Source organism: Lissotriton vulgaris, chromosome 8 (genome assembly GCF_964263255.1).
Source record: "Lissotriton vulgaris chromosome 8, aLisVul1.2, whole genome shotgun sequence".
NCBI lineage: Eukaryota > Metazoa > Chordata > Amphibia > Caudata > Salamandridae > Lissotriton > Lissotriton vulgaris.
Genome location: NC_141696.1, coordinates 1,064,469,993 through 1,064,485,771, shown reverse-complemented (window position 1 = coordinate 1,064,485,771; position 15,779 = coordinate 1,064,469,993). Strand labels below are relative to the sequence as shown.

The window sequence follows — 15,779 nt, the reverse complement described above, 5'->3', positions numbered from 1 at the left end:
AGAGCCATTAAATCAGATTTTCTGTTTACTTAAAGTTTTGAAAAATAGTTTTACAACTAGAAGATCAGGTAAATTCTCTTTTTCGCATACAAATGTTTTATCAAATACATAATGTTTATACAGTCAGTGGTTCTGTGGTGAACCTATCGTGGATCCAGCTCTATTGGGCACCTCTGTTATATAGATAAAGACAGGTGCAATCACAGTGTCCGACATCAAGATATCCCCAGTGTATAAACCATTATATTACACATTGAAGCACAAATGGTTGTAAAGAGGGATTGCACTGGGATATTATGGAACCTTTCGGACATTTCAATCTAAATTATCGAAGTAAAATTTATCAAGAAAGTTGTAAAAATTATAAAGAGGGTTGCTGAGTTATCGAGAAAACAATTCTCATCCCCTCCCTACCAGCTCCTGTGTAGTATATGCACCTAAAAAATTGCCAAAACGCATGGGGATTTTACACATTTATTCTGCCATCTTTTGTTGAATACACTTAACAATATATTTGTAAATGTAAAGGGAACATTCTTGTTGCCTTTTAGAAACGAAAATATATATCTTGGATGAAAAGATTATAACCCAGAAAAATAACAATAAAATGACATTATTGTACTCTCATCGGATATTTATGAATGTCTTAAAAACATTTAAAGACAGCTTGCAGAGGAGAAATGTACCTTTTATGCCAAAAAGCACGTCATAGATGTTCATGCCAAAAGGGCAGTGTAAAACGCTCATGATTAAAAATTGGGGTCATCCGAAAACATTAGGGATAATGACAGATTGTCATGATCTGAACCCAAACATTCACTAGTCCTTTAAGTTTTTTTCTTTGTGCTTTAACATTAAATACAACTGTTTGGTATACAAGTAGCACCCACGTATCATCATTATTTCCTTTTTATTCATATACCTGCACCACAAATGTCCTCATCATACCTCAAAGTTACAACTAGACTACATTTCCCAGGAAAATGCTGCACGGCATGCATTTTATTTCGTTATGTTTTGGTCCTGCCTATGATTAAAAAACAAAGGCATTTACATCTAGTCATCTGTAAACTCCAACAGTTTGAACCCGCCACGGAAATGATACCTCAAAATGTGCTTTATTCCAGCTTCCCTTGAATGTATGTAGCTCCTTGCAACTAGCGTATATAATCTTCAGTGAAAAGGTGGTCGTCTGTTTGAGAGCTACCCAATAAGGGCTGCTCCCTTACTGCAATCCTGTACATGGGTAGGCCATACTCCAGGCAGGCGCTACATGGCCTTAAAATGTGAAATATTAAACGTTATGCTTATTTACTGGTTGGTATTCCACCTGGACAGATGAACCTACAAATAGGCTCTTGACTAGTTCAGTTCCAACCAACAAACCCTAACAAAAGAAGCCCTGCACATTAAAAGACGTGACGCGTCTGAAAGTTTCGCCAAAGGCTTGTATACAACTGCATAACTTAAAAAGCATTTTTCATCAAATGGGAAAATATCAGCACAATACTACTTCTGGAGGACCCACGTTTTACAATGAACGAATTCTAAACAACTTTGGTAAACAAACATCTTGAGGCGTCAGCTCACCGCGACAAAGCTTGCTGTTCCAATTAATACATCTGTGAATATACATATATTATAATATTTTAGGTTACATTGTGTATATACATAGCAAACCAGTGCTTTGGTTGCACTAACTAAATATTAAGAAAATTACCAAAAGCCGTGTTGAATAAAGTCTGCAAGTGCTAAATGTTGAATTATCCTGTGCACACCTGAAGCAGGAGAAGCTCTTGGACGCTGAACAAATAGAGTGAGGTTCACAATAACTTAAGTAGGTGGGCTTCCTGATCATGCCGGTGTGTCTGCAAAATCCTCTAGTAGTTTGATACAATCACCAAGATCATATTCAGCAGGGACTACGTGAATTATTGTGCATTAGATACTTTGTGTACACTGTAGAAAAGATTCGTATTGCATAGAAAAATTCATATTTGTGTTTCTTTGTGATTATATATATATATATATTGCTAATGTACATATATATTGCTAATGTACATATATATATCTATATATTGCCTCACGGTTAGACAAGAGATAGATGCTTCACTCGGTTACCATTTATCGATGTACAAAATCAGATGTCATCATACAGTTGTTCCCCACCCCATCCCTTCTGCATAACCAGATGCACTAGCATGCTACCACCGAGGTGTGCGATTGTGCCTTACAAGTTACACACAATACAAGTTCAGTAAGGCTCTTTTTGGGAGCTAGGCCATTTATGAGCTACAAGTGAATATTTCCAAACTGCGGGGAGCGTAGTAAGTCCAAGACAATGTAAAAGATAGAACACAGCCACCGTACCATAATAGAAAGCTATATATAGCTTTCCCTGGTACATTTAGAAACCATGATCAAAGTAAAGTAGCCTGCAGAGAACACCTTAAGTGGTGTGATGTCTAGGCTCTGGAATAAGCACCTTAGTTTTGCAAGGCCCTGCTGAATCTGAGATGCAAACCCAACTGACCTAAACTTTGATAACATACAAAGAGATGTGCAAGACCCCGATGGGGGGTAAGTAGTGCATTCAATGGGCGCGTTCAAAATACTGCATGATAAAAAAAAACACTTAAGCACACGCATAAATGTCAGTCACACAAAATGGCTTGGATTCGAGACGATGTAGTCATTCGATGCATCATGATAGCAATGTCCGTAGCAGCGGATATCTACATGGCCCGTAGTCTTGCTAGCAGGGCCTCTACTTCAGGAACGGGCTCGGGTTTGGTAGCCAAGCCAGGAGGTTCGTTCGCCTGCTCGTGACTACTTTCCGAATGACCGCCTGCCTTCTTTCCTGCAACTTTGGCCCGCGTCGTCGATGAATGTGACTCTGCATCGTAATTGAGTTCCTTGGCAACTGGAGCCCTTGAGGCGTTGAAGTTGATATTGTGGCGTGAACGTGATCTTTCCAGGGCGGCCTTCTGGATTTCTGCAGTAGGAAGTAAGAAAGGATATCTTTAGAAAACAGGTCCATAATATAGTGCTACATCCCACATGCTTGTTGCGCTATTTGCACTGTTAATAAAGGAAACCAATAAAAAATGTGAAAAGGTATGTTAGTTCTTAGATATTTATCGCAAAACTATACAAATGTTTATTATTTACATGGTTGTCGTTTGAAATGGGAAACCAGGCCAGCTAAGAGGATTCTGTATAAAAATCTAAGAGATTATATATCCAATTCTACCTCTTACAATCGAAAACAATCACAGCTAAACTATGGATTGCACTTCATACTTTAAAACGTTCATCTGTACAGTCGCTGATTCACAGTCACATATGTCTTGCCTGATTATGTACAAGTTACTAAACTTCGGTAACGCCTTATCTGGTAGAGACTATCTAGCCGCGGATATCTTTCCTTATATTCAGGCATCAAACTGGATCCCAAAAACTGTTGTGAGCAGTTCCCCAGCTCACATGTAGGTGGTGTTGTACAGCTCCGCATGACGTGATTTGTGTGGTTCCCATAAAAAGTTACCACCCCAGCGTGCTGGAATCAGTTTCTTTTCACTATTTCCCATGCAGAAAGTGCAGAGCCGGGAAGAACACGGACCACTGGTGCTTTAAGCTAGAGCCCTTCAAAGGGAAACCAGTTCGCAAAGCGGGGTGGATAGGTGGTCGGTAAAGATTCTGTGGCTCGATAGAGTCTACAAGATAAGGCTTTATCGAAGGTAAATAACGTGTTCATATAATAGCCTTCTAGCTGCAGATTCCTTACCTTAGATTAGCTACCCAAGCCATACCTCCCTGAAGGTGGGATAGCGACCTGGATCTATACTAAAACATCCTGCAGGACGGAATGGGCAAAGTTTGTTTTTCGTTGGACAAGACCGTCTAAGCAGTAGTGCTGCGTAAATGTGTGCAGGGAAGCTCACGTTGCTGTCTGACTAACAACCAGAACAGGCACTCCACAAGTTAATACAGTGGTCGCAGCCTTGGCTCTGGTGCAGTGAGCATGCAAACCTTCAGGAGTTTGCTTTTTTGGCAAATACATAGCAGATTTTGATGCGAAGCACTATCCATTGTGAGATGGTCCATTTCTGCATCGCCTTTCCTTTTTTTTGGCTCTAATGTACTGCACAAAGAAATGCTTTTAAGTACTTTTGCATGAATGCCAGAAAAAGACTTCCCGAGCCTATGGCGGAGTAGAGCTTTTTTGCAGCTAGTCTCGGCACTGTTTAATCGCACACAAATTTTCATATGTCTGAGTATCAGTTTGAGGGTGGTAGTGGCGAACTTCAACAGCAACGTGCTGAAGACTTAAGTGAGTCTCAGCCCTACAGTCATTTTGATTCGACCCCAAAGGGAGAGTTGCTGGGACTTACACTTATCAAAGTCTTTCCTGCTGTTCTCCAGTGGTGTCAGTACATTGTCATGGACCACAGAGGGAAAGCTGGTGCTGGCTAGTATTCCCAAATATTCCAATCCGGACCTGCCATGAGGGAATCCAGGACTTGTTGATGCGGTGGGGGAGGGGGCTGCTTTGGCATTGCTTCACTGCTATGGCCAAGAGTTCTAAAGCTAAAAGAAAGAGCAGTAGTGACAGAGAACATCCTTGACTCATGCCTCTGAAATAAAGCCCTGGATCCGATCTGTGCAGCAGGGTTAGCGTATAACTATTGAACCATCCTAAGCCAGTTTCCTGCAATGCCAAAATATTTCATAGTCCGGAAAAGATACAGCCCTTCCACTTGTTCAAGCACCTTTTCTGCATCTAAGGAAAGTAATACTTTCTCAATTTTATCCGGCCTTGTTCACCAGAAGAGTTGCATTAGAAATAGCATGTGGTCTCGGGATGATCGGTGTGGCACGAATTTGAGCTGGTTTTCATGGATAAAGAAGCATATCACTCTGCTGAGCCTTGTGGTTATGCTGGCCCATTGTGAGATCAGCTTGCAACTGACACAGGAAAATACATCCTTCCAGGGTTTGGGGATCAGATAGATGTGTGCTCTGTTAAATTCAGTGGGAAGAGAGCCGATCTCCATTGCATCTCGATCGATGTGCGATAAGAGTTGTACTATCTGTGCTTGCGTACATTTGTCAATGTCAAGTCGAAAGCCATCTTCTCTAGGGGTTTTGGTCACTACCATATTCTTTACTGCATCTCTTATTTCGTTCATTCTTTCGAGGTGCAGCTTGTTGCTAAAGTGTGGCCGTAACGTAGGGAGTTAAATTTGCTCATTTTTGCTAAAGTTAGATACTGGTTAGTTAGAGGTTTATAAGTAGGTGTAAAAGGTGACAAATTATTTCAGGATGTCAGCAGATCAAAAGGCATTGAGTTAAAATGGTTTCTTTGTCAAAAAATGAAGAACTGAGGAAGGTACAGTGCGATATGAGGTTTGTAGCTTGTGGATGTCATGTTCCAGCATTTTTGTTGATCTCCTGCTGCTTTTTATGAGATTTTTGAGCCACTCATGAGGATGCCACTTAAATATGTTTTTCCTGCTGCCCACAACATGTGTGGTGAGGAAACAGACCCAGGGGGGTTGGCATTTTTAATGAACTCTCAGGGGCATAGCTTAGTCAGTGGTATTCGAGGGGTTGTACATTTCTAATTTCCCAACCAAAAAAGCAGTAGGCTGCAGATGTGGGGCCAAGATGACCAAGGTTCGGGATGGACTGTTCCCATGAGGAACAGGGTCAGAACTGATTTACATTAGGTGGGCCTCTGTCACGAGCGATACAGTGGGCAAAAAACGATGGGTTAGAGCCTACTCCAGTAATTGACACTGGTTAGACTATTTGCAAACATTAATCCCATCACCTTGTATGTGTTTGATTGCCAGTAGTATACCCGGAAACTTGAGAATGACGCAGCTTTCCAAGTCTACCACTGCCCATATAGAAGGATTCCAAAACATTTTAAATTTGCACCCATTTATAGATTACTTCTATGGGTGCAGATGTACTACATTTTTGGTGAACTGTGTACTATATACACTTTTAAGATAACAATAAAAAAATAAAGACGTTAAAACCTCTTAGTGAGGTGGGAATGATGGGAAAAACAGACATCACAGATTCGACTCAGGACCCACAGACCCAAGTACCAAACCAAGAATGCATTTGAGAGGTGTCCCATCATTAACACACCCACCGAAGCTAGACTCCTGCCCGTGCCTTCTGGGCCTGGTAGTTCTCCATGGGAACTTGTGACTACAGTCATGTTTAATACAATGCCCTGGAGGCCCTGCCCTAGGATCATTTATTATAAATGTATTTTCACTGCACACAGTCTTTTTTCGTGTCTACTCCAAGAATCCTTCCTTGATAGTAGTGTTGTCAAAACGGTGCACAAGGGCAGGACTCCATGTTTCTGATGCTCTCCATTTCCAAATCATTTTCTCAAGCGACTGACGGCCCCACGTAATAAGCCTGGGTTCCAAATAGAGGAGAGCACGCAGGCGAATTCATAGGGCGTGCCAAGCGAAACCCGTGTTTTGGGTCTGGATTGGCTGTAAGAGTCCATGCATAAGCAGAGCCATGAAAACATTTTGCATGTTTATCGTGCTACAAACATAACACAAATATGATAAATCTCTTCAGAATTCAATAAAGTGTATTTCTTTAAACTGTAACATTGCACCTTAGTACATCAAACTACATCCCTGAAGAGACAGACATATATTACAGGTTATCATGTTTAGAAACATTCATTGATCCCCCCACAATGACAATGGCATTAGTGAACTAAGAGGGAAGTCAGTAGTAATGTAAACTCTAAACGTGGCCTACATTCTTATAATAAATGGAGCAACATTGTGGTCTATAAAATCAAATGCAAGAGGGGCATGTACAGCACACATCCTGAACTCAAGTATTTAAAAGTGCGCTCACATGCAATAATAAAGAAAAAAAGGGAGGCTCTGTGAAATAAAATATTTGCATTGCATCACAAAATTTGGACAATCAGGAAAGCTGGTTTCCAGGTTATCTGTTTTCATAGTTTCAAATTCAGCCACCAGGTGGGTATTTCTTTCTCTCTTCCCTGTTTACATCAAAGGTCACTGTTTTCTTTTTTATTCCTGGCTCACAACGAGAAAAACCAATGCAGAGAAAGCAGACCCGATTGAGGGCCCCTAGAGTCAACTACCAAGCCAAGAATGCATTTATCCGGAAGGGGGGGGGGGGGTAACACCCCAAACACCCACACTTAAGCTACGCCCCTGCAAAGTTTGTCTGTTTATCTATGCTTGTCTGCCGAGCACTACATATTCCTGCTTATTTTAATTGTTTGAAGATGTATGTCCATGATTCGGGACAATGGGTGTATGTATTCCAGCCTTTATTCTACCCCTGCCGGACCTGTAAACTCTCTTGTCCTACCACAGGCTGGAACTATCGTTTTGCCAGGTCCAGCATGCCTTATTGAAGGTGGAGTTATTTTGATGAGTGGCGAGAGGCCGCAATATTCTGCCACGTAATGTGTGTTTTGTTAGAGAAATCAGCTGATATGACTTTCTGGCCTTTGTAAGTATTCAGCCTGTGTTTCTTCGCTGCTTGGATAATTGTTCTTCTTGTTGGTTTTGAAGTGGGAGGGCTAGGGTTGGACTGGGTGAGTCTTCATTTGCGTGTTGATACCTTGAGGGTGCACGGGAATTCCAGCGGGGGACTGAACACTATGTGTAGAAGTTGCTGGATGAATGTCAAAAGTAAAGTGATCATCTCTTGTGCTTCTGTTGTTTTTGCAGCCCCAAAAAGGCATAAAATGCTCCTGGGCTCCTAACTTGCAGGGAGTTCAGCAGCTCTGCTATTCAATCTGTTGTGTCTGTCGCTTGATTCTCTAGCACCTTCAGGCATTTGTCAGTGGTGTCCATGCAGAACTTTATGACTGTCAGGACACTAGTAAAAGTCTTCAGCGCTCTGCTGTTGTTGGCTGTGGATTATTCTACTGTCGATAAGGAGTATGTTTTTGAGCTCTGTCATGATTGCGTCTAATGTGCATCCAGATGTCATGTTTCTGTACCAGGTGGCAGCTTCGTAAGACTCACAACTTCACAAAATAGGAGTTATCTAGTTGCCTTTCTCCTAGGCATGCAGTAGTAGATTATTTGGGCAGGTAGGGTCAGGACAGGAGAAAGTAGTTTGAGGAACTCTGTAGCGGTGACTCCTTGTAGGCTAGACAGTTGCAGATGATAGTTTGCTCTCTATTGCGCACCACATATATAGAATGTTGTAGGTGCTAGCCACACAACACTTCCATGAAGTAGATTAGACCTCAGGTCAATTTATTTTCCTATCTTCAGGATAGTTTTTGTCTTGGTTATATTCTATGGCCTCCCTCTTATTCCTGGAACGCAGTCAGCAGTCAATAAGCCATCATAATTGTTGTATATGTGTGTCTTTTCTTTATTACTGATTTTCTATCTGGAGCACTTTTTTCCCTGTAAACTGTGTCTAGTTTGTAGGTTATCAGTCTTATTCAGTACTTGTTGGACTGTCTTTTTTTAATGTACTGCTAGAGTCTCTGCAGTTTCTTGAGGGGCCTTGTAGGTTTCAATGTACATCAGTGATGGTGCTGTTCCCTGGAGTTCAAGGCAATGGGTCGCTTTGGGTGCATTTTCCAATAAAAAATGTCAGCCTATTGGAGTGTTTATCAGTAAACATTTGAATCACCTGGACAGTTTATTGAAAGGGGGTGTTCAGATCAATGAACTTAGGCCCGGCTGACACAATTAACATCATCTTCCTGCGTATTGCGGGCACTGTGTCGGGTGTCCCGGGAATCGGCTTACTGTGTCTCGCAGGTGCGGTAGCAGCAGCACCTCATGGGTAGCAGGTTTTTTGGGCGACTGTGGTGTGAACAAGGTGCCGTCTGATACTCAGAGGTTGTGTTGCTTTGAGGTCAGGACAACATGGTTTTACGGGATCAGGTGGCCTCGGCAGTGCAGTCGAGCTCTATACCCCAGTTCAATCCTTCACACCAGTACCGCAACTGCAGACAGATCTCTGCCAGGTCTGTTTCATTCCATTGTGAAATAGGATTAATCTCTTGGTCTGGCTGTAGTGGGAAAGGATCACAGAGCCTAACTAGGGAGCAGCCAACTTCCGATTGCTATGGCTCCACACCCTGGCAATTGAATATGAACAATCTTGTGAATAGGGACGCAGCCAAGAAAAAGCAGTGCTGAACATGTGTTAGATAAGTTCTCCTGTTGGATGGCTATGTGTTGGGATGGAAAAGTCTCTTGCATGTGATGGACCGGCACCCCCTGCCCTGAGTGCTCCAACTGCAATGATGTCTGGATCGCTTATGTTGATTTTCGCTGTTATCAGCTAACATGGATCATACATGTGTGCCATGACATAGACCATGGGTAAGAGTTTCTCTAAGCAGGGACAAATTAGAGTGCAAACACCTAGAGCAACTCAAATGTATTCAAAATAGACATAATATGAATGTTCATACACACATAGGGACCACAAAGTCCTATTACAAACAAGTACACATTTTATTCAAGTAGTATATTATAAATATTAAATTATGTAATAACCATACACACCTCAATCATATCTTCATTCAGTCTGTAAGCATACTAAACAAAACAAGATACACAGACAAGGCAAAAAAGTGTTACGATAAACTGATATTATCTCGTATTTCCTAATGTATAAGAGACATTTCATCAAAGTCAGAAGCCACTGATTTGTAACAAAGGGGATGATGAAATAACAATAGTTGGCTGAAACACAGATTCTTTTCTATGTGGGTTTCGGCACAGTAAGTGCCTTCATCAGGAAAAAGTCACAAAAGACACTTGCATAGTACCTGTGACTATAACAATTATATATGTAGTCCCTACAATGATTACATGGGTAGAAATAAGGATTTTATTGCTTTGTGTCTGTGGACTTGCAGGTGGTGAAAATACCAAAGAAATATATAAAAGAAAGGGAAAAGAGATAGATAAGACCCAGATGTACCCAAGAATTGTTGCAGAAAACCTATGAAGGAAGAATAAAAAGATGTATGTACGCCATGATGATTTGCTGTGCAACCCACTCAAAGACCTTATATAATGCATGCATTGCACCATGGCCCTCATAAGTGGCATAACAAAACCGTTGTACACTTAATACACAAAGATCTAAAAAAATGACGTAAGAAAAAGGTTTTATTTATAGTCCAATGTGGGCTCCAAGAAGAGGGTCTATAGATGGATGGTCTTAAATATACCTGTTACACCTAGGTAATATTCTGATCCAATTTCAATTATATACAATTCTAATTAATAATTATATATGACCCAGCTTTTCATTCGTTACAGGTATATTTTAAAGACCATATTCATCCTGTGCGGTCCCATGTCGACAGACAAAGAAGCTGCATAGGTGCTTAATGGTGTGGTTTGTGGATCACACAAACAACCTGGTTGCAGGCCAGGGTGCACCTAGGTCAGAGAGAATATGGTAGTACGTGAGGAGGCCTCTGTTCCCTGTTCAGCAGAAGTAGATTGGATCACTAGCAAGTTGCCACCTAACGTGAATTAGAATGTTTTCAGCACCTTGGGATTGAAATATTGAGGGATCACGTAAGGATTACAAACTCTAGATGGCTTTATTACAAAAATGTAAAGAGAATGTACAAATGGGCTACACTTGTTGCACTTGGGTGATATGCTTTTAAGATTTCTCTTGAAGTTTTGATTCATATGCTCTAAAATATCCCATATTGGAGTCTTGATGCTTATTTTAGTTACATCATCAGGACTGCTGCCTTTTATCCCACACTTGCTCTTGATGTTGCACCGTGCTGCATAGTTGAATTAAGCTTGTAGCTTTTGTCTTGTTTGATTATTCATCAATGTGTTATCATCACTCTCTCTCTATACACACACACACACACACACACACACACACACACACACACACACACAAATAACGCTTATCGACATCCCAGCCTGTTCTGTGTTTGCACATTATTTGCACTGTTGCCCACCATTTCTATGTGGTCTGAAGATCAACCAGTATTGCCAATACTGATTGATTTTACTGAATTAGTTGACAAATGTATGTTAATATGTTGCTTATGTTTTTCATATTGCAACAGTGTGCTTTTAAATCATCTCTTGTATCATGTTTTCATGTACAGCCTAGTGGCCTCCTTTAATGGATATTCATAAGTAGGACCCCTAGTATTCCACAAGATATTTGGCTAAACACCACCATAGGCTTGGAGGTCACGTGACTATTAATGGTAGGACCTGCATGGCCATTCCCCAACAAGGACTGAGTACTGATGGAGGAAAGGGGGGGGGGGGGGTCTGAAACATGTCACACATCCTACTAGGGACTTAGGGCCATTTGTATCATCAACCTGATTTACGATTCTCAAATAGCGATTTTTAAGAAATTGCTCTTTGAGAATCGCAAATAGGTATGGATGTACAAAATCGCAATTATTTGCGATTTCTTAAAATTCCTTAATTGCGATTAGCAAATTGCGAATCGCAATTAAGGAATACTTTCCCATTCATTTCTATGGGCCAGGAGGCCCATAGGAATGAATGGGAGGTGTTTCTCAATTTGCGATTCGCAATTTGCTAATCGCAAATTGAGAATAATTTCAAGGGTGCAGGGGTGTCCAAGGGACACCCTGTTGCACCCCTGAAATATGCATGGTTGCACATGTGGTGCACATACATGCCCTAAGGGCGTGTATGTGCGTCACATGGCACTTTGAAAAATGCAAAAATGTACATTTTTCAAGGAATTTGCAACTTACCACCAACTAGAAGTTGGTGGTAATGTGCGATTCCTTAAGGACATTTTACACATTTGTTTTGCAGCATACATTGCATTTAAGGAATCGCAAAATTTCTGATTCCTTAAATGCAATAGCAAAATAAGGAAACACAAATTTTGCGATTCCTTGTTTTGCACAAGATTTTGCTTTATACATACCATTTAGCAAATTCGCATTCGCAAAGGCCGAAATTCTGCGAATTTCGGCCTTTGCGAATGCAAATTTGCATGATACATATGACCCTAAGCCTCCAAAAGGATTCTGATTTGCATCTGCTGGATGATAAGGATCAGGCAGGTCTTTTTGGTTAATTTTTAACAAAGTTTAAGGCACAGGATCAACCAGCTTGAAAACGCCTGCTTTAATACTGCCTTGCCTGGCCCTGGATAAATATACAAATATTAGGTAATTTGTTTCGTGTTCCTTGGCTCTCTAAGCCACCCAAGGTTCCAACTGTAGCAGCTCTGGACTTGGCCTTAGGTTAAAAGAAACTGCATTTGTTAGATTTCTTGCAAAATTGACACTGGCTCATCTGATGAAGACGTCGACCAAAGCAGCACCAGTCAGACTTCTATCTGGTTCTGATCCACTCTAACATTTATGTCTGAAGTAGTATGAACATTTACAGGTATATTTCCTGTGTATCTGCTTGTGGAAGGTCTCTTCCATAGGATGATGATTAATGTAAATCCCTAACTGTTCACAGAAGTAAACAGAGAACAAGATGCTCTGTCTCATAGTAAGTTCATTACAACATAGGTCTCTCCCTTCCTAACAGTTGTAAGGGGCCTCTGTCTCATTAGCCGACCCCAGTCAATACAAACATCGGCCTTGTTTACTGGAGACCGTAAAAGTGTTGTCAAGAAACCGTCTTTTTTACATATTTCAACCTCACTTTTGCCCCTTTTGAATACTGGGCACTGGTGTACGGGCTCTGAAATGTCCCAAGCCCTGCTAATCGGGACCCAGTGCGTGTGTCCTGACCCGTAAAAAGGTACAGGGTTGATTAGTTTATAACCAATTGGCCTAGCCTAACTTGTAAGTCCATAGAAAGGTTAGAAAGGCGCTGGAGATTAAAATGTCGAGGCTGAAGACAAAAATAGCTACAGACATGCGCTAGCTAATTATAAATCCCTTATGATTATGGAAAAAATGACCTACTCCACTCAACAAATTAAGCAAGCTAAAAACTCAAAGAATTATTTGGAGCAGTAGAAAAGCTAATGGTCATTTCAAACAAATCAACAGCAGGGAGTAGTCAATTGCTCTGTGACAACTTTGCAACTACTTTCAGGAATAAAGTATATGACATATATAATAATTTGTCCGCCATCCCAATTCACCAAACAAAGTTTCCCTTATCATCAAGACCGAAGAGAACAATGTTTTTAGGTTCTCACAGATGCATAGTGAGCTTGTGAAAAAATGTATTCAAGAAACAAAATCAGGCTCCACGTTGGATCCATGCCCCCCTGTAGTACTAAAAGCATAGCAAAGGAGGCGAGTCCAATATTGACTAATATTTTTAATAATATGGTCCTAACAGGCTCATTCCCGGCCCTTGGAAGGATGCAGCCATTCTTCCTTTGATAAAGAAAGCTATGGATACAACTATAACAAGCAATTATCGTCCAATTGCTAGGTTACCTTTCTCGGCAAAAATAGTTGAGAAAATAATGAACAATCAACTTACACAGTTCATTCAAGAAAAGGAACTACTTGACCCCTCCCAATTTGGATTCCGTTCGGGGCATAGTACGGAAACAGCACTTGCCAAGGCTATCGAAGAGATCAGAGCAGCAATGGACCAGGGGGGTGCGGCTGTTCTGATTCGCCTCGATTTGTTGGCCACCTTCGATACTGTGCATCATGACACACTGTTCCTGCATCTGGAAAAAATAGGAGTAAAGAACCTTGCTCTCTCTTTAATAGCATCATTCTTGAAAAATAAGAAACAGACTGTGACCCTAGATCAGTTTCAAGCTGCTCCTACCGTACTCCCTTGTGGGGTCTCTCAGGGGTCATATTTGAGCCCATCTCTGTTCAACAATTATGTGTATTGGAATTGGCCCCTTTTGGTGCAAAAATTCAACTTTAATATGACATCATATGCCGTGACCCTCAGATTGTCGTAGAGGTGCATAAAAACCTAGCTCCACCTGCCTCACAATTACAGAATTGTATGAGGGACGTTAGTCACTGGATGGGAAGGCATTGCCTTAAATTGAACTTGGACAAAACGGAGGGGGTTATCTTTGGCAATCTCCGACCCATATGGGATGACTTATGGTGGCTGGCAGAAATTGGAGAGCTTCCGAAACCAGTAGAAAAAGCAAAAAACCTCAGGTTGCTGATCGACACCAAACTTACTTATTCTCAGCAAACCAATGCCACAGCTTCGGCTGCATTCTACTTGATAAGAAAACTGAGGAAGATAATACCCATCATTCCACTAGACCTTAGGAGAACGGTGGTAACTATGTTAGTGCTATCGAAATTAGATTATGATAACGGCCTCTACCCTGGGTTACAGAACCAACACTTAAGAAAACTGCAAATGGTAGAGAATGCCGCTGCTAGGCTCTTGCTGAATGTACCAAAATACCAATCTGTCTCAGAGGCCATGCGGAAACTTCACTGGCTACCAGTGATTCAGCGCATCAAGTTTAAAGTACTTTGCCTTGCCTACAAGGCATTGAACAACACCGGACCAAAGCCACTAAAAAGTGTTTTCTCATGGTATCACCCAGGTAGATGTTTAAGGTCTACTAACACCAGGTTGATGCCGGTACCAAGAATTTGTACGGCAAACCGGGGAGGTCGTAGTATAAGCTACTGTACAGCTAAATTCTGCACTACTCTCCCAGCAGATATACGAGCGGCCAATTCCCTCATCGCCTTTAGAAAAAACCTGAAAACCTGGTTGTTTAACTAAGTCTACTGGACTAATCATTTTCTTCCGCTTCGGTCTAGGCTACTTAGGTCCTGCACCAAGACACCTTAGAAATCATATTAACACAACATATGGTACGGGGGTACCCAGGGTCTGTACGTTAGAGTGTCCCCTCAGGAACTGCAGCACTTGTTGTGCCACCCTGAGTAGGATAAGGTCAAACATGGCTCCCAGTCAGCCACTACAGACTGGAAGGGGAGTTTGAAACTGCTAACTCAACTTTGCCATTTAAGGAAATGGCAAAGTCCAGATTTCACTTTTTAATATATGCAATTCACCTCCAAGGTAGGCTTGTCGAGCCCGAAGGCAGGGTTCTGTATATTAAAAAGGTGGAACACATACTTTAATTATTTTTTTACTGTGGGAAAGGCTTGCAGTCCTATTGGTGAGTGTAGAGTTACAGGCCGACTCCTCAGTCCAGCTACCTTCTGAATGAGCTACTAAAGTTGGTTCTGTAAGGTATCAAAGGAATAAGTGTATAAAATCAGATTTAATGATTACATTGAATTTAATGTTACTGGCGGACAAAGTGAAACTTTAGAAGTTGCCACTTTAGATGCCAATGCTATCCAGTGCCAGTTTACGGTTGCACACTGGGACTGTCCTTATAGACAGCTTTCTGCCCTCCTGGGGAGATGTATGAACAGCTCCCAGGAAAGGACACAATAGAAGCCTTCTCCCCGCTCCCACGTGACTTTGGAGTGAGCCTCGTGAGTCGGGAAGACGCTGAGAGGTGGCCGGACTGCGGCTTTGTCGAACCGCTGCTTTCCCGTTGCTCCCGCTGCTGGTCCCGCTGACATCCGGACTCCGGCTGCCTTTTTTCTCGATTGTGGCGGTGGCGGGCAGCCAGGCGGGGCTGGGTGAGACAGAGCAAGCGGGAGGAGACGCCGAACCGCGGCTGCCCCGCTGATACCGGCTGCCTTCCCTTTTCTCTGCAGTGGGTTGATATCCAGCCGAGGAACGTGAGCAGCCAGGCATCCAAGTGGGACTGAGAGTCTCGAGTCTCTG

General features: G+C 41.9%; 1 protein-coding gene across 1 annotated transcript in view; it reads right to left on the bottom strand.

Moving 5' to 3' along the window:
* Positions 1-2,602: 2,602 nt before the first annotated feature.
* The window catches only part of DIAPH3 (diaphanous related formin 3), a 2,291,797-nt gene continuing 2,278,620 nt past the window's right edge, over positions 2,603-15,779 (bottom strand). The window contains exon 29 of the mRNA XM_086934906.1: positions 2,603-2,995. Coding sequence (XP_086791032.1) covers positions 2,736-2,995 — 260 coding nt within the window. The 3' untranslated portion in view covers positions 2,603-2,735. The remainder of the gene's footprint in view (positions 2,996-15,779) is intronic.